The following is a 19,713-nucleotide window of genomic DNA, read 5'->3' on the forward strand; positions in this document are numbered from 1 at the left end:
GGTGATTGGCTGTTATGGACTGCTTGCTCTATATTTTATTTAATGAACATTGTTGCGGGACTAGTATTTTTGTTTCCGTGACTACATTATATATTGCGAATGCTATGTCACGGATTATTCGCTGATGTAAGCGCGGGTGGGTTTGTGATACACTATGTTTCCATGGTGCGCAGTACTGCGAAGCAGCCCCCTCTGAAGTCGAGGGGATTGTACGTTTCCATGCTGCGCAGTGGTTTTCAGCAAATACCGCAAATTAGCCAGAGAAGAGAAATTGTATAAATCGAATCGCCTGATGGAGAAATAGAATCTATCACGGATACCGAACGTCATAAACGGTCTTTTTATGATTCTGTCGTCATTATACTTTTATTTACAATACACATTCACAAGGTTTTACAAACCTTAACACACTTTTTACATAGTAATGTATTTTTAATAAGTATTTTTAAGTAATATATTATTTAAACGTTTATTTAGGACTTGCCACCTATTTTTCGAAAAGTGTTGGCATCGATAACAAAGTCCAGGAAAGTAATCACCTCATCGTCCTCGTGAATGCAGACCATAATTAAATTTAGGTGAAAGAAGATCGGAAGAATAGTAAAAAACAAGATTAGCAGGACAACCTTTGTACTAGTTTATGGCCCTCGAAGAATCCGTCTCTACGGCATGAGAGCTATGCGCAGCCACTGCGCAGTCGCTGTTTCCTTGCTGCGAATTCGCACTGATCAGTGCGCAGTGATTTCAGTGCGAAGACGCCATTTCCATGATTCGGAGATAGTGCAACTCCGAAGCACTGCGCATCATGGAAACATAGTGATAGTGTGAAGATTGTTGTCACAGACGATCACCGAAGTATTGTGGGATTAACGTCGACATACGGCGATACAGTATAAACCAGCCTTAAATAAACAGATCCTATGTCAGCAGCTCGAGATATGATATGTAATTTATTCTATAAGAGTCTCTGAGCATTACATAGGGGGCTAAAATAGACGCCATTACTAGCTTTGACTAGACTGCTGGTTACCGCTAAAGACAGCCTTCACCTAATAGGTCTCCACTCGGTTTACAGAGTTTCTAACCCTAATCGGAGCATGTGTAGCACCAGACAAATCCACACGCACTCAGCAGGCATGGCGTAATTAATAGTCCATCAACCAGAGAGGTGCTGATGATAGAATTATGTAAATAATATATCTGGAGATATTATGAATCGATATTGATCCTCTGCTAGCTCTTTACCAGCTGCTTGTACTCGTTCGCCATGGTCATAGAGCAACCTAAACAAATATGCTGCCCATCCATCCGATTTCTCATTGGCCGAAGAAATAGCTCTAATTATTGTAGTACTCTATTATTATACTCTATCCTTTAATTGAGTATAATAGTAATATTAGAGTATTATTATTAATATCTGTGCAATTATTATATCAAAGTTTTTACAAAGTTACGAAGAATTCTTAACAAGTGATTAGCAAAGACTAGGAGAACTTTCAACAAGCAATTAGCAAAGACAAGGAGAATTCTTTACAGGCAATTAGCAAAGGCACGGAGAGTCATCAACAAGCAATTAGCAAAGACAAGGAGAATTCTCAACAAGCAATTAGCAAAGGCAAGAAAAGTTCTCAACGAGCAATTAGCAAAGACAATATTCTCTCTTCTAAAGACTTTAATAATTAGTTTTTTTCAACTTCGAAGGTTAAAACATCAAATAGCTATTGTTTAGTCTCATCCAAATTCAATTGCCAGATATCTGAGGTTGGACCATTACATCTGTTTCAACTTTACATTCATATAACCACTAGTGAATATGTCCAGATCATACTAATAGCAAATTAGTAATAGCAACTAATAGCAAATTCCAGGTTTCAATAAATGAACTGAAACATGGCATAATAAAAATAAATAGGTAAATTCGAAAACACAATATCTTCAGGATCATGGTTAAACCTGAGTGTAGATTTACATAAAATTTAGCATGGGCATTTATGCTAGATTTGTTGGCTATTGTTGATGCCTCTATTTCACCTTAAACACCTCTATTACATCGTCTACGACCACCTTTGCTATCATTTATGTATACCTTCATTGTTGTGACCTTTTGCGCATTTTACCTTAAGTGCTTCAAGGGCAGACAACTCCTACACTTTCTGATCAACACAACAAGCACAGGACAGAGCAAGACTGAAGTCTGAGCTAGTTGACTGAAGTCTGAGCTAGTTGTCTGTACCAAATACTACAAGAAAAATGCTAAATATCCTGTTGAAACAACTGATATTTATTATTGACCTTAATATTCCTTAATAAGCTTATACATGCTGCAAATAAAGTTTACTTCAAGTGTGATGAGCGACAAGCGCGAAAAAATACAGTAGTTGTTGTAGGAAAATTTATTTTAGTCAAAAATTGTTTAATTTTAATATACTCAACTCGCAGAGTTTAGAGTTTTCTTTTTAAAGCTAATTTTTTTGAAACGACATATAAATATTTGTACTGATGAAGAAGGTTACAGTTCACTAGAAGCAGAGTGCTCAATATTAAAATAGACCATTTACATAAAATGTATTAAGAACAAGAAACTTTAAAAAGAAGTAGTAAATAGTTTTTAAAGTTATAAATAAATGTATATACAGATACATATCGGTTTGAAATAAGTTTCTAAAGAATTGACCAAAACCGAAGTACACTTTATATTTTATTGTCTATCCACATATCATGAGTTCTAGCATACAAGTTGAAAATTTGACACTAAATTTCAAGCTTAAAAATCTATACTCGATTTTTATGGCAGTTATGCTTTTTACGACTCAAATTTTAATAAAATTTAACTTCAAAAGACCATTGCAAATCACACTTACATGAAATGATATATAGGGATTTATTTATAAAATTATTAGTAAAATACAAGCAATCCTAGTCAACAGGAAATGGACCATGCACAAAGTCCCATTCTTCACCCTTCAAATTCTCATTGCTAGGAGTTTTTGTGGAACAGTGTGTTTTTTACGATGTTTTTTATTATTGTTTTTTTCTTTTTTGAACATTGTGTTGTTTGAACAATAATGCTTTTTCCATAGTATCTGCATACTAGCCCACACTTCGGTACTACACACTCAGGACAATAAAGTTTAATGTTGGTGTGATTATAAAATTTGTATAAAAGAGGATAACTTTGGTTTACCTGCAGTTAACTGCAATTATTGTATTTGCTTGCGCACTGCCTGAGATTCCTCCAAGCTACGTGTTGCTAATACATCCATATTTACTCTAAGGCTGCTAATTGGTCCTTTTGATACACCGCGCTATTTTTCGAAATACACACAATACCGATACAAGTTCAAACTATTATTTCTGTTATGTATCTGTCTTCTTCTTATATTAGCTGCGCATCTAAATATTTCTTGTGTGAAAACAAGCTTCTTTCAAATGCTGCATATGAAAATAACAGCCCTGGTGATAAGAAGCTTTCATGTCACGCTGCTATCAATTTTGTTTTTATGCAGTGAGCTGGCATGGAATAACCCCGCCCCCACCCACACTATTTGTGTAGTCTAAGCTCCTAGCATGGTTACTGGTAAGTGTGTTTGTATGCGTGTCAGCTCACAGCTGCTGCACAGCGTAAAACACCTAGCGTAAACACAGGTATTTTTAGACACTTAAGCCATTGTTTATTGCAGTTCGTAATGATAGCATTAACAAAACGCTTCAAGGGCTCTTAAAAACAAAAAGGTGATACAATCTAATGATCAGGCTGAGGGAGGTCTTGAGCTGCCAAGCTGCCAAGCTGAACAGCTAACATGTGAAGTAAAACAAGCAGTCTAATCACTTTATACATAAACAATTGCTAGTGAAAATACTTGTTTTCACCAGACAATCTCGTTTATATTTTGAATGTTTTTATAGCTGACAAGCATGCCTTAAGGCTTATGTGGCTAACGCCCCCACGCGCTCACCAAAACACCCACACTAGCCAAGGGCTACTAGTCAAATAGGAGTTACTCGAAATGCCCAGCTATCTTATACGTTTATCTTGACCTGTTTGCGGTATCAACTCAATTCTAACAATAATGTTTACAATCGCGCTGCCCCTTGCCGAGACATGAATACTTGTAATAATTCTACAGCGATAATGCTAAGCATGCGCTAGCTTCATTCTTACACGAATATTTTTAATGCAGAGGTTTGAGAGGTTTGCAAGTTGTGACAATCAAAGACCTTATTAATTTTATACCTTATTTACAGAATATACATTTGATAGCAGTTTTGGCCTAGTGGTCGAGCATGCCTGACCTGCAAACAACAAGTTGGGGTTTAATTCATAAAAAATCATGCCAAAATCATGCCAAAATCACACTCACAGACATCATCCTTAATCTTTGAGGCACTGCTCACACATACACTAAAACACTATGAAGAATGTGCAGGCATAGCTTGACGTGACTAAGTTTGTAAGATAAACAAAGTTTTTAAACCCAAATCTGGAAGGCATCGGCAGGATTTGGCATACAAATGATTTGTAGTCTGGGTATGTCTGATGTTATTCTTGAAAAGTCTTTGAACACATGGTTTTGAACCAGCTTAATTCAACAATGTGTTTAAGGGTTGGCCAGACAATAACTGACAGACACTTCCAGAAGTGTGCGTATTTGCTGGCATCTAAGAGCATTGGCCTGGTTGTCGTGTGCCTCCCATTTAGACACACAACTCTTCTTTCTTTTAATATTTGCTTTGACTGCGTCGTCAGCTGACGTTGACTTCTGCTCTATCATCTCAAACTTATGTCAAGGTCAGGTTTTAAAGTCACACCTTAACGCCACACTTACCTTAGGACCGCTGCCACGTCTTGGCGCCATCTCGACAATATGTGAATACGCTGCTGTCTCTTGCTCCGATTCTGAAGAAGAGATGAGAGTTGTTGGTTGGTGAACTTCAGCAGGCATCATGCCACAGTTATGAGTTGCAGTTGGAGTTGTCTGCTCGTTATGCAAATGCTTGCGTTAAGTCAAGCAGCTGACTCTCGTGAACCTGCAGCAAACCCAAGGTACAAAGAACCTTTAGAAGAGGAATAGAAGAATAGAATAGAAGAAGAAAAGTTCAACTATTAAGCTTCACAGAAAGAATTCATGTTTGACACACCTAATGAAGCAAGATTGATAGCTGTAGCGAGCTATTACAGTTACAGATGTCAAGGAACCAAAGGGTCCAGTAGCAGTGAGTCTTTAATAATATTATTTCTTTCTATTGAATATTTCTTTGATATATTTCCTAATAAAAATATGAACTAAAGCTGGTGCTTGTTCCAAGCAGTTTGGTCTTTCTGCAACTTTTGGTCAATGCGATAACGAGAATTAAACTGCAAACCGTAATAGATGTAACATTAGAACAATCAAAGACACTGGCCTTTACTTTTCTACTAGCCAAATGTCCGGCGTTGCATGGGTATTAAAAACAGCTTATAAACAGTCGCAGGTAATGTAGTTGCAATTAGCTAATTTGAGTAAGCTAGTATTTATACTACTAAACTTCCTAATAAGAACCGTGAGAGCAATCTTTAATGACGTTGCACGTAACGCGGAGTCATTATGTGTATTTTAACCTAAATAATGACTTATATCGCCTTATGAATCCATTTTATGCAGTGTAGCTTAATGGCTTAACTTGTCACCGTGTGAACGGGAGGTTCCGAGATCAAATCTTTAGCGATACTAACTTCTGGATACGAATTTTTCATTGCTAGGTTTTAATCCCTATAGATGGACAGACGCCGAACGACCACAGTCCACGACAAACTTTGAAATTTATATATATAGATGGATAGATTGATAAAAGATCAAAAGGTTGTATGCAGCTTTTTATGTTTTTCAACCAACCTGACTATTCGAATGTTAATGTTATCAACCATAAGGTTTTGAATGGTGCCCTATGTCCATTACATAGTTTAGAAAATCTGTATAAAACCACAAACTACATTGAGTGTTCTGCCAGTATGTCATACAAACCTTCCGATTGCGTATTATAAAATTAAACTTGTTTCAAAATTTAGGCAGCACGCTGTCGGATGCAAACTATATTTTAGTCTATCTTCCACAAGTTCAGTAACTAGTTTGTACACTTTAAAACTTCTGATATGACTGTTTAGTTCAACATTTTATTTATGGCAGCACGCTGTCAAATACAAACTATATTTTAGCCTGTTTTACGAAATGCTGTAATTCGTTCGCACAAAACTGTACTTAAAAAACATCTTATACTAATGTTGAATGTGCTCAGCTCAACATTTGATCTACCTGTTTACTAAAAACTATTCCTCACGCTGATCAACTTCCAATGTCATGCTAACAATGTACACTTACCTAGGAAAGCGGTTTCACGGCTGCGTTTAAGCTGTGGTCTGGCATACATCTCTACTCAATCATTCGAATAACAATAGTGTTTTGATCTATCATGGTCCAATGAGAAACGACATAAGAGAGAGATAACAACTAGCAACTGTGTGATAAACAACATTCACCTCTGTCCCGCGCGTGTCGGAACTGGCTAAAAGCACGCTTATTGTTAACGCAATGAAAGCATTAAAAAGCCATATATGAATGTTTACATTATATTTAGGAAATAAATATTAATCATAGAAAATGATTTCTCACTTCCAACATATAGTTGGCTATGCAAAAGTTCGCTGACACGATCATAGGTCAAAGCAATGAGATAGAAATATAGCATCATTAAATGCCGGCTGCCGAAGACCTGACACTGTTTTTGATCAGCAATTGATTGTACTCCTGAACAATGGCAGCACATTTCTCAGATAGAGGCCTGTAGTCACACTCTTGCGCTTTGGATGCTATGAACTCCTTCACAACAAAGTTATTCTGCTCTAGATGCTGCCATTTTCTCTCCAAATTACCCAACTACAAACAGAACAGACATAAAAGCAACTGTGTATATCTGAATACATACTGTCTAAAGATAATTCATATATATTATATACTCATATCTTGTGATGATGTGTTATCAAACTCTGGTTACAGGGTTTGACTTGAACGGCAGCACCAAAAACGCTGACTAGGCCACAGTTGTTACCCTACCCTATGGGTTTGAAATGACTACTTTTATTAGAGCAGATAACAACTTGAAAGATGTCGAAAACTTCGTTCATTGTATTGAGAAAGAGGAGAAAACTTCCGTAGCTGCAGCGGTAGAGTCTTTGAACGATCTAAACAATAATAGCTTTTACCAAAATTATTCATGGGTGAACTTATCATCACATCAAATGAATAACTTTTAATGGAGTTACAAGTTAAAGGAAAGCTGAGTGGATGAATAAATATATGAACTAGATAATTCATAAGCAAAATATACAATCTGAAACATACAATTTACCTCCTTCAAAAATCTTTTTTTTCAGATAATGTGTTTTACCAACTGTTATTAACCACATAGAAAGCCCTACAGCTGTAAGTACCTAAACTCTGCGCCGTAGCTGTTGCTCGATGAAGTTCTGCTGATGCCATAACACCAAATATAGATTTCTAATTTTGTACTAAATGCTTTTAGCCAGCCAACCTCAACAGTGATTAAGGGGGTAATGTACAACATGATTATTAGGTGATATTGCGGCTAGCACTGGTCAAGCCGAGGAGATTCTGGCCTGGATATGGTCACTGGGCATGATGATGTCAGTTCTTTCTTTGATTTCTCAATACTCAAACAAACATGTTTATTTGCTACATGATAGCCTTAAGGGTGTGTTTAAACAATTTGAGGATGCTACGCGGGTCAATGGGGTGGTTCATGAGAATGGTCTAGATATCCTGGGCAGTTCTACATCGGTTCGTCTCATTTGACTAATTTAATTAGCCGCAAGCACTTTATTGGTTTAGAAAGTTGCTGATAGGAATATGTCTGCTGATGAATTATTTTTTGTTACCAATGAATCCATTGTATGCGGTATGGCCTAATGGGTTAGCTTGTCGCCTTGTGAAAGGGTGGTTCCGAGATCAAATCTGCTGGGATACTATCTTCTGGATACGAATTTGCTACATGCTAGCCACAGTTTTAAAGATATAACAATAGATATATATATATATATATATATATATATATATATATATATATAGCCTAACTGGTCATTATGTCTGACTTGATTGATCAGCATAACCTTAATGTCTGACTTGATTGGTCAGCCATAGCCTTAATGTCTGACTTGATTGGTCTAGTCTGACTTTCTTCCACAAGCAATATTTTTTTGATATGATTAATCTTTAAAATTGATTCAATCTAATTTCTGTCATTATTTACTTGTGTAACATAGATCCATGTCTATATCTTTATCAAGCTTCTAATGTATCAACTTTTTGTCTATAAAATTTGTATCCTTGTCAGAGGCTTAGCCATAGAAGGTCTAGAATATTCATATTTGCTAAGAAAAAGAGATTGTATCTAATAATAGAAACAATTAGTCAAGAGATTTCTATACAGTCAAACATTACCAGCTATGAGAATGCACTTGTATTATGGTGGTTTATATCATAGTTATACCAAATTGTCAAACATGAACTGGTCTGTTTACTTGTAACATCGCAAAAGACTGCATGATCAATTTCAGATAAAGAGACAATGTAACTTGAGGAGATACCGGGCATCGGTGACGCATTTTAGGAAGTGAAGCCATAGCCTCTATTCTATACTAATTTAGGATACTACGGGTCTCACAAATCAAATTTTTTTATATGTCAAAGAAATCAGAAGGATCAGTCTAAGGATCAGAATTGTCATGGAATAAATGCATTCCTATGCCAAATAAGCTGATCTAAATCTCATATCGTTAAGGGTATTATTTAAATCCAGAGCTTATCTCTGTCGAGAGACGTTGCCATGGCTACATCTAAGACGTTTCGGAATCTATACCTTTTTGGTTTGAGTAGTGAAATCTTGGGATGGATTGTTTTGGCTGAGCGCCAAAGACTAAAGGAGGAATGCAAGGCTCTTATAATTGGCTTAAATATTTAAGATAAAGTGCTAATGCTGCTAATAGCTGCGGAGAAGCTTAGAGATATGCAAATCAAAAATAGAATGAAAATAAAGTCTTTTCATTTTTCAATTGAAACTATTTCTGGGCAGCAAAATAGAGTTACACTATATCTCACATAAATGGTAGACACGAGTGGTTGCCGGTGAAATTATTTCAAGTTGCTCACAATTATTTTACTACTTTGCACTGAAAACTGTCCTAGTATTTTAGAAGTAAGTTTTATGAAGCTTGCATAAGGCTAATTCTCGCAGCTCTCACATATTTTGTATGTGAAAAGAATATTTGTTAAGCTATTAAAAGGTAATGTACTTTTTGTTGTAGGAATTGTGAAGCAGATGTCCATTGACTGAACCATGTGTACAAAGTTGATAGGTCCAAATACACAGATATAGGTCACAAGAGCCAAAATCAAGGAACACAAATCTCAATAAACACCAGCCTATGCATACTGGCCCATAAGGCCAAATAAGGCCCATGCATACTGTCGCTCAAATCGACAATTAGCTGTGCGATTGACCGCGCCGATGGGCTGCTGTGATGTCATTTTGCGATAAGCGGCCAATGTAATCGTGGCTAGCGTAGAAGCGATGGACTTCCAACATGTTGAACTTTGACGCCGATGATCACAACTTTTAGCATCTTGATTGGCTGTTTGTTGACCGCATCGAATCCAATTTCGACAGCTGTGAAGATTGGTGCCAATTCATATTCGGAAGCGCGGCGAAGAACTACGCTCATGATGAATTGCATAATCAGACAATTAAAAAATAACAAAAGGACCTGCACTATCACAAATGCAATTTTGTAATTTCTATTTGGTTGTTGGTTGGCGATCACCTACAGCTAATCGCTCATAGTTTGTACACCTTATCATTGGTGATGCCGTGAAAACAGCTAATCGTTGCAGTCTATCGCTCAGCTAAATGCTGATTTGAGCAATAGTGTGCACAGGCCTTAATAGCAAATGCCTCTCGAGCGGCAAACCAACAAGAGGGAACAACTGTTTATAGGAGTAGACTACATTATTATTGAGGTATCTTCGTATTTGATATTTCTGAGTAGGAAAACTTGGTGATTGGCTACCACCAATTTATGAAATAGAGTGCACCCAGGGTTACAATGTTCTTGCTTTACGGTTTTTTGCCTTACGACGTAGAACACAATGTTTTTTTGGCCCCTCGCTATGACTTTGTTTCGCTATACGACCTCAACAAAATGTCTCTCTAGACTCAAATTTGGTGATTGGTATGCTCAATATGTCAGAATCATGAAGATGCCGATATGCTATTCGCTAAAATCACTCCCATAACGCCTAAAAGAGATACAATGAATGCTTCCCCCCCCCAGTTCAGCACCCTTTGTGTTTCATAAATGCTTGGTATTGGCGTGAGTGAAACGAAAATAAATAAAAAGTAAGTAAACGTGAAAATTTATTGTGCATTTAATATAATATTCACTATGAACTGTAATTCATTATACGTATATAACTACATATGTTAATAACTTTAATTCATTAGCCATGGGCCCTAAATTTGATAACAACGTTTAAGGAGAAGAAAATGATTACCATAGCAACACAGCTAGAGTTACTTAGTAATTAACTAAAAATTAACTATAGTTACTAAGGTTGATAAATTACCTTGTTCCTAATTTTTAATAAGTTTAGTACGTATATAAAATTTCGATGTTTTTTACCAAGATATGTTTGCATTAGAAAATTACTATAGGTTTCTTATACCCCTCTATACAATCTTTTAGCCTTACGATGCCAACACCGGAACGAAGTTATGTCGTATGGCGGGGTGCAGTGTATGTCTTGTGTTGTTTGATTTGATAAACTTAACTGTCAATACTGAGGTTTCATTAATTTGATCATCAATTTATAGAGTTGACTATTTTTGTATATTAGGCAAATCTTAACTCTGTTTCTTGTTTGCTATGTGCATTCCAAAAAATGTTGAGCTCATTGACAACATGGTCGTAAAACTTTGCTTGCACCGCTTCTGGTAGCAATCATGGCTAGACAGAAAGCGGTAAACAAAAGGAATATCATGACAGGGCTAGTACATTTCCAGACTGAACTGGTTCTGAAATTTTCCATGATATAAAGCTGAATAAAATCAGCGTAAGTGTCAATATTGCCTTTTTTCAGATTATGTAAAGCAACTTTGCGATTGAGGCCATAATTTTCCTTTGTTAAGACTATGTCCATGATTACACCACACATACAAAGGATTAGTATAAGTTGGAACATGGCTAAAAAGGACTGAACCAACTGACGTTACAAACAGGAGAGAGGAGGCGAAGGAAATATACCTGAGTGTATGTCTCATTCTCGTTCAGGGTAGATTTGAGAGTCTCATATGAGCTTGCAAGACTGGTCACTGATGCCTTGATGTTTGCCGCTCTCTTGGCCAGGGTCACCCGTTCATCCATCAATTTCTGCACAAGAGAAAAAGGCTAAGCTGACCAGGCACTCCAGAGTTAGCCAATTACTGAAAGGCATTTACAACATTCTCAAAAGTGTAAACAACATTCCCTTCTATATTTAGCCTTAGAACTCTTATTCCTGTCTGAGGCAGTATGATCCAGTTAATAAAAAACCGATATTTATATCAACTTTTATAAATCAATACCAATATCTGTGAAAATGAGTCATAAAAAATAATTCAGAGTTCAAATGTCCACACGTGATTAAAGAAGGTTAGAGATCACGGCTAGGGCAAGTTAGAGATCACTGCTGGGCAAGTTAGAGATCACTACTGGAGCAATAATATCACTTTCCACAAATCTGGAACAAATTGATGCCAAAATTAAAGAGCAAAATAAAATTTTACTGGTCATGTTACGTGCTACTTTTCAAACAGCGTCTGTTTCATACAATAATATTGGTGAAGGAGCTCAGAAGCTGTCGCCCTGGATTGACCTCTACATTAACCAGTGCAATAGGATTAACTGAAAGACGAACTAAACAAAGAAGATGTTGTTAATGTAAAAAATATGCAGACATTTGTACTATTAGATGTTGAGAAAACAACTTCAACATTTAAATAAAAGACGATATGTGAAATTCACATCTACCATAATACGGGAATAGTGGGTAGCAAGACTGTTGTAGAAAGTTTTGCCTCAAAGTAAAGGTTACTTTTATCTGATACAGCAGACGAATAGATACATCTGATGAGCAGACGAATAGATACGTCTGATCAGCAGACAAATAGATACGTCTGATCAGCAGATGAATAGATACATCTGATGAGCACACGAATAGATACATCTGATGAGTAGATGAATAGATACATCTGATGAGCAGACGAATGGATACATCTGATAAGCAGACAAATAGATACATCTGATGAGCAGACGAATAGATACATCTGATGAGCAGACGAATAGATACATCTGATCAGCAAACGAATAGATACATCTGATGAGCAGACGAATAGATACATCTGATGAGCAGACAAATAGATACATCTGATCAGCAAACGAATAGATACATCTGATGAGCAGACGAATAGATACATCTGATGAGCAGACGAATAGATACATCTGATGAGCAGACAAATAGATACATCTATTTTTTTCTCTATTTAAATTTTCGTGAAGAAACCTCTTTGTTTTCGCGTGCTGGAATAAAAAACTAATCTCGCAGCGACTATCATAAATGGATATGAATAAATCACGCTATCCATGACCGCAAATTACCATTGCTGAAATAGTTCACATTTAAAAGGCGGTTGTCGATTTGGCGAAGTATCGGGAAAGTTTGACAGCTCCAATCTTTCCCGACGTGTCTGCGATGCTTCGTCGATGCCATCGATTCACGGTTCACATAATCGATGATGAACACCGAAAGAAAACCACTGACTAACGGCAACATAGTGTGAACCGACCTTTAGTCTTGTGCGAAGGACCAGAATGTGATAGTTTCACCATAAAATTATGGATGACAGTAGGGCTAAGTAAAGCAATTTGTGACCAATGTCAGGACAAAACATTAGCATACAAAATGGCATCTTTAGCTGCCCTATTCAGCTCAACAACGTGGCATGAATGTAGGGTATCTGAGAGGGGCCAAAGCAATGAGCCTGAGGAGATTTTGGACCAGATTAGGCAATTTACATGTATTTTACAGTTCATATAAATTAACACCCCATAATGTAAACATTCTCAGAACAGATTATTTACATTGTAGAAGAGTCTACTGCATAGAGGAAATAGTTGTATGATGCTAGTGTTCATAGACTAGACATTAAATAGAGTGAACGTGATTAAACCAACTTTGGTCTTTGGAAAATCAGCATGAAATATGACGAACCTGTTTGAGATGTTCTGCCTCCTCGCGCTGCTTGTCCGTGTTTGAGTAGGTGCCTAGGTCTTTGTTCATCTGATCTATTTTACTCTGCAGCTCTGTGAGCTCCTTCGTTACCTTGCTTTCCAACTGCTCGACTTTTTCCAAATCTAGCCTTAGTTTCTCATCCTCTACAATATCGAATATTCAATGCTTTCACAATATCATGGCCAAACATAGTTTTAGACAAAGCTTGGTACAAACGTTTCAAAATACTTAAATTTGAGCACAAAGCAAAGTAAAATAACATTAGAATGCAATTGCAAAATCAGCTATCAAACCATGGATTTGTCCAAACATTTTAGCGTTAGACTGAGTGGTCTACTTGGTCGTTCTACTCCCCTTCGAAAACTGCTGCCATGGCAGCCAAAGGAGAGTCAAGTGCTAATCACTGTGTACCATATACTTGTACTGCTACAGATAATCGTGTCTACAAACCTAAAATGTAACTGAACCAGTTTTACCTGATGTAAACCTGTTGTTTTCATTGGTGGGGCAAAAACTTAACTTGTTTTAAAAGTTTGAATTTTACATCAGCTATTTTTAAATATCACATTTTTCTCAAAAATTAATAAAAACACTTTTTTAGTTATTTGTTTAAAGATGTTATAAATTATCCTCGGCGAGAATCAACTCTTGGATACAATGAATAACCTGCCCTGCTGGTTGCCAGTAATAACCCTCCATTAGTAATGGATATTAGAGTGTATTGAAAGAGCTGTTAGCTTGAATGATACGCGCTGTATGAAGAGTGGTAAGTGTTATTCGCAACAACAAGCTGATCATATTTTCATTATGACAGCAATCCTGGATGTGTGCATAACTTTGATAGAAAACACTCCACGGGTGTTTACATAGCAGTACCTCGGCATTCATGCCAGCGAATCTGCGAAGATGAGTCTCTACGAATGACCTTTACCCTTACACTCCGACAAATGAATACAACTGTAATAATAGCAACAGTACGATTTTTTAAAATATACTTTGCAAGCATTTGTGGCTATTTGTATATAATGGCAGGAGTTGAATTGTATCATTTATGTGAGCTGCTCAATGTACAGAAATAGCTCGCTTAGTTTCATCTTGCTGGGTTAGACTGTGAGTAGAGATTATTAGAAGTCTTGCGTTTCTTTTAGACACACCCATGCCTCACAACGTACAGCTCAACTTTTAAGACTGATCAATGACTTGCAAATTTGAAAACTTTTGAAAATGATGGACAGCTTCAAACGAGTGCTGCAAAAATGAGACAACTCCAATCTTATTAAAAAAAAGTAAAAATGGTAAATGATGCATTTCGAACAGACAACTATGAGTTGGCATAGAGCCAAACTAGTAAAAGTCTGTTATGATAAAATTTCTTTGCACATAAATATTTATATTATATGTTTATATATTATATATATTATATGTATCATGTGAGTATTGTATTGTTGATGTTGAGGGTCAAGTGTAATAACTAAATTTTATAATAGGAATGTTGAACATTGACAATAGAGGTACTGTGTGAAGGTTTGTCGGTATTCACTAAACTACTTGTGGGAGGTGTTTCTATTCTCAAGCAAATGAGTATTTATAAGATCATTTTATGGTTTAAAATTCTTAGCCCCATAGTCTAAAACTCATCGCCCCATAGTCTAAAACTCATAGCCCCATAGTCTAAAACTCATAGCCCCATAGTCTAAAACTCATAGCCCACAGTCTAAAACTCATAGCCCATAGTCTAAAACTCATAGCCCCATAGTTTAAAACTCATAGCCCATAGTCTAAAACTCATAGCCTCAGCCCCATAATCTAAAACTCATAGCCCCATAGTCTAAAACTCATAGCCCATAGTCTAAAACTCATAGCCACATAGTTTAAAACTCATAGCCTCAGCGCCATAATATAAAACTCATAGCCCCATAGTCTAAAACTCATAGCCCCCATAGTCTAAAACTCATAGCCCCATAGTCTAAAACTCATAGCCCATAGTCAAAAACTCATAGCCCCATAGTCTAAAACTCATAGACTCATAGTATTAAACTTATAGACTCCTAGTCTAAAACTCATACACTCATAGTCTAAAACTTATAGACTCCTAGTCTAAAACTGTTGCTAGTCAGATGCCGATGTCAAAAATATCCCTATTCACCTACAGATATAATATTACCGCTATCACCAGATAACAATATACCATATATATACTCTCCTTGCCATTATGAACCATGACAGATGTAAAATTGTGTTCTGTATGAACAGGAACCTGTTCATACAGAATCCTGTTGAAGTACAGATGACAACTGTTGCTGACCCTAAACCTAATAACCTACCTCTCGCCAATCCGGTGGCTGTCATTTCGGAATGCTTCATTTCTTGAGTTTTAAAAGATAGGTCATCCTTCATGCTACTGAGCTCAGCTGGTGTAGGTAAACTGTGGGTACGAGCCATGTTCTACAACAGTCATTGAAGTTTGGCAGGGAATAGATCAGTACTCCCCTAATATGAGAGTTTCAGATTATTGGCTATTTAAAACAAATGAAGGTACTCCTCGATTGTGACTGTCAATACGTTTTCATGAAACCTAAGTCTATGCATCATAGAAAAGATAAGTAGGAGGCTTAGAATGAAATAAAAAACTCAGCGCACCGAGGAAAATTTAAACAACCAATAAAACTGGCAGAGGTGTGATCTTAAGTCAACATCTTGTATAATTGTCCCTTTTTTCATTTATAAAAAAGAACTTTATTCTAAAGATAAAAATATTCAAACTCTCTGAAGATGCCAAACCTGTTATCAATGGTATCACAGAACTATAGTTACAGTGTGGCTGAAAAACAGATTTCTAAACAAACTTGATAATGTTGAAAAACAGTTTTTAGATGTCTTCATGTGACAAACAACTTCTATAAAAAAGCTCCCCTTCATGAAACTCAATGAAAGCCCTAAAAATTTAGACACCGTATAAAAACCCTGCAGATCTTAACTCACTTTTCATAGAGGAGACTAAAAGTTATATGAAAAACAAGTATTGCAACTGCTAGTACATGTATCTCGGCTAGTACATGTATCTCTGCTAGTACATGTATCTCTGCTAGTGCATGTATCTCTGCTAGTACATGTATCTCTGCTAGTACATGTATCTCTGCTAGTACATGTATCTCTGCTAGTACATGTATCTCTGCTAGTGCATGTATCTCGGCTAGTAAATGTATCTCTGCTAGTACATGTATCTCTGCTAGTACATGTATCTCGGCTAGTAAATGTATCTCTGCTAGTACATGTATCTCTGCTAGTACATGTATCTCGGCTAGTACATGTATCTCGGCTAGTACATGTATCTCTGCTAGTACATGTATCTCTGCTAGTAAATGTATCTCTGCTAGTACATGTATCTCTGCTAGTACATGTATCTCTGCTAGTGCATGTATCTCTGCTAGTACATGTATCTCTGCTAGTACATGTATCTCTGCTAGTACATGTATCTCTGCTAGTACATGTATCTCTGCTAGTGCATGTATCTCTGCTAGTACATGTATCTCTGCTAGTACATGTATCTCTGCTAGTACATGTATCTCTGCTAGTACATGTATCTTTGCTAGTACATGTATCTCTGCTAGTGCATGTATCTCTGCTAGTACATGTATCTTTGCTAGTACATGTATCTCTGCTAGTACATGTATCTCTGCTAGTGCATGTATCTCTGCTAGTACATGTATCTCTGCTAGTGCATGTATCTTTGCTAGTACATGTATCTCTGCTAGTGCATGTATCTCTGCTAGTACATGTATCTTTGCTAGTACATGCATCTCTGCTAGTACATGTATCTCTGCTAGTACGTGTATCTCTGCTAGTACATGTATCATTATATGGCCTGCTTCTAAGTCAGTTGCTGAGTATGACAGCACAAAGCAAAGCAATAGTAATATCAAATATACAGAAAATACTAATGACACAAACCATCATTGACAGGTTAGGAATTGTCTTACCCTGCTCATACTTTCTAAAATAGCTACGACGGACTCCTCTGTCTGCTCCAGTCTTCCCTATAACAATTGTAAGACAATGTAAGAAAATGGAAGAAAGAGAAAGGTGAGATCCTAGTGCTACAACTTGAGCGGATAAATAAATATTATTCTGCTAAAAGTTTCTTGATGTATATGAACATAATAGGATTTACTAGGGTTTGACAAAAAAGTTTATGTAACTCAAATGGGTTGAAGTGAAAAAATACAGGTTCTTTACCATGTATTTTAAAGAGTTATGAAGTTGGTCAGCAGGTACAAAATGTCTGAATATGAGTGGCTTGTTAGTAGGAAATCACTAAAATTAAAAATAGATTTTAATTGAATCAAAATATATTTGTTCATTCTTTTAATCGTTTCATCCATGCTAGCAAACAGAACAGATAATAGATTGCAAGAGATAATCAATTCATTGGATATTGTTCTATCAAGTAATGATTTCCTGCTTTAGCAATAATGCAAACAAATGTGTAAAATTTCACAAAATTAATATGATAATGTGAAGGAAACCTTTGCGATTGCAAACAGAATCATATTAAAAAAAGCAAAAATCACATTTCGGCCTTTAAATGGCAACTTGTTTTGCTTAGCAAAGCCTGTCTTATTATTTAGAACGCTCAGAGAAATAGCCAGAGAAACTCTCAACAACAAGAAAAAGAAAGCCATTTTCCCATTGAGGCTCCAAACGAGAATTGAATAAAGTAAATGAAAAGCAAAACCAACCAGATTTCAATGAAACAACAATAAACCGACATTCATTTGTTTTATACTAGTCGACTCACAGTTTCAGAGGCGAGTGACTCATCATAAGTGTCCAGAAACTGGTTCATTGTCTCTTCTCGCTTCTTCAACTCTTTGTATTTCTGGTTCTTCTCTCCAGACATCTCTTCAAGATCAGTTTCCGTCTGTCGCAGGTCTTCCTCTAACTTCTCAATGTTCTCCCTCATCTCAGCAGTTCTACGAAATCAACAACTCATTGTAGAAATTAAAATAGAATAGATCTAAGAGAGTAAGCGAAACCTTTCACGAAAAGAAACTAGTTATGGCTAAAAGTGAACTATCAACAGACCTTGAAATTGAAGAGTTAACTTGATTGAATAATCTGTTGCATGCCGATAAGCAATAATCAATAGATAAAGCAATAATCAACTGATAAAGCAATAATCGATAAATAAAGCAGTAATCAATAGATAACATGATCGAGATATACAGATCGAGATCGACACTCACCAATATGATCGGGATTAAAAAAATTACAGAAATTCAAAGAGTTAAAATTTTTTGTTCCGAATCGTGCTCAAGCTAAACTTAGAGTTGTCTCCCTTCCATGGCTGTGTCTGTCGTTTTATTATAAACTACAAAAGTTTAAATAAGCCAATACTGTATGAGAACATATCCAAGTGGGCTGGGTTTAGAATTTGGTTGCCTAAAGTAAGAAATCAACATTTTTATTAAAATAATATTAAATATTTCACAAGAAAATTAAAAACTGGATTGCTATAACCTATAACTGATTTTTGAAATAGTAATAAAGCACAAATGATTGTATTAATTGCATCATTTACTTATTTTATTAAACTGACTACTACACAAAACGAAAAGAGTTTAGGCATGCTCAGAAGGTAACCACCCTGCCAAACCTCCGCCTGATAATAGCTTATATTTACTTATAATATTTAAAACTAATTTGGACAGGAATCAAACTCAAGACTCCACATTCACCACAGTCTCAGCACAACCTCTAGTTCACAAGTACTAAACAATAACTAACAACATGATTCACTGTCTATATAGTATTAATTATACTATATACTATAGTATAGTATAGTAGTATAGTCCCACAACCAAACAAGAGTGAAGCGATTGATTGGGAAATTTATGATACATGCACATGTGCACAAAACTCCCGAAAAATTATCCGTTAACAGCCGTCACCAAACCCTTGCAACGAAATCCTATCAACAAATTTAACTATTTTTCAGTAAAGTTGTTTAAGTATAATAATGATACAAAACGCATATAAACCTATTTAAATATGTTACCAAGCCTTTGAAAGGCTACTGCAAATTCCTAAAACTAACCCATCTGATCGGATTATACATAGATAGACATATTCATTTGGACGAAAATCGCCACAAAACGCTTGAAAAGCTTGGTTTAATAAAAGCTAAGACTGGAAATTGAAACGCCGAGCGACAGAGAATAGAACGATAAAGTCTTGCGCATTTCACGAAAAAAACGTGCACTTTTCACTAGTCTATAGCATTGTCGAATTGCCGAAGGTTTAGGCAATTAACATAGGAGTACAGAAATCGTTTCAT

The 19,713-nt window shown here is 36.2% G+C and overlaps 1 protein-coding gene across 1 annotated transcript in view; it reads right to left on the bottom strand.

The window, feature by feature from the left end:
* LOC137388470 (uncharacterized) overlaps positions 1-19,713 on the bottom strand; it is a 77,812-nt gene that overhangs the window by 48,175 nt on the left and 9,924 nt on the right. The window contains exons 10-16 of the mRNA XM_068074959.1: positions 18,175-18,349; positions 17,357-17,413; positions 15,701-15,821; positions 13,356-13,519; positions 11,351-11,476; positions 6,729-6,911; positions 4,827-4,976 (exon numbers count right to left, since the gene is read on the bottom strand). Of these exons, the coding sequence (XP_067931060.1) occupies positions 4,827-4,976; positions 6,729-6,911; positions 11,351-11,476; positions 13,356-13,519; positions 15,701-15,821; positions 17,357-17,413; positions 18,175-18,349 (976 nt within the window). The remainder of the gene's footprint in view (positions 1-4,826; positions 4,977-6,728; positions 6,912-11,350; positions 11,477-13,355; positions 13,520-15,700; positions 15,822-17,356; positions 17,414-18,174; positions 18,350-19,713) is intronic.

Source organism: Watersipora subatra, chromosome 1 (assembly GCF_963576615.1).
Source record: "Watersipora subatra chromosome 1, tzWatSuba1.1, whole genome shotgun sequence".
Lineage (NCBI taxonomy): Eukaryota > Metazoa > Bryozoa > Gymnolaemata > Cheilostomatida > Watersiporidae > Watersipora > Watersipora subatra.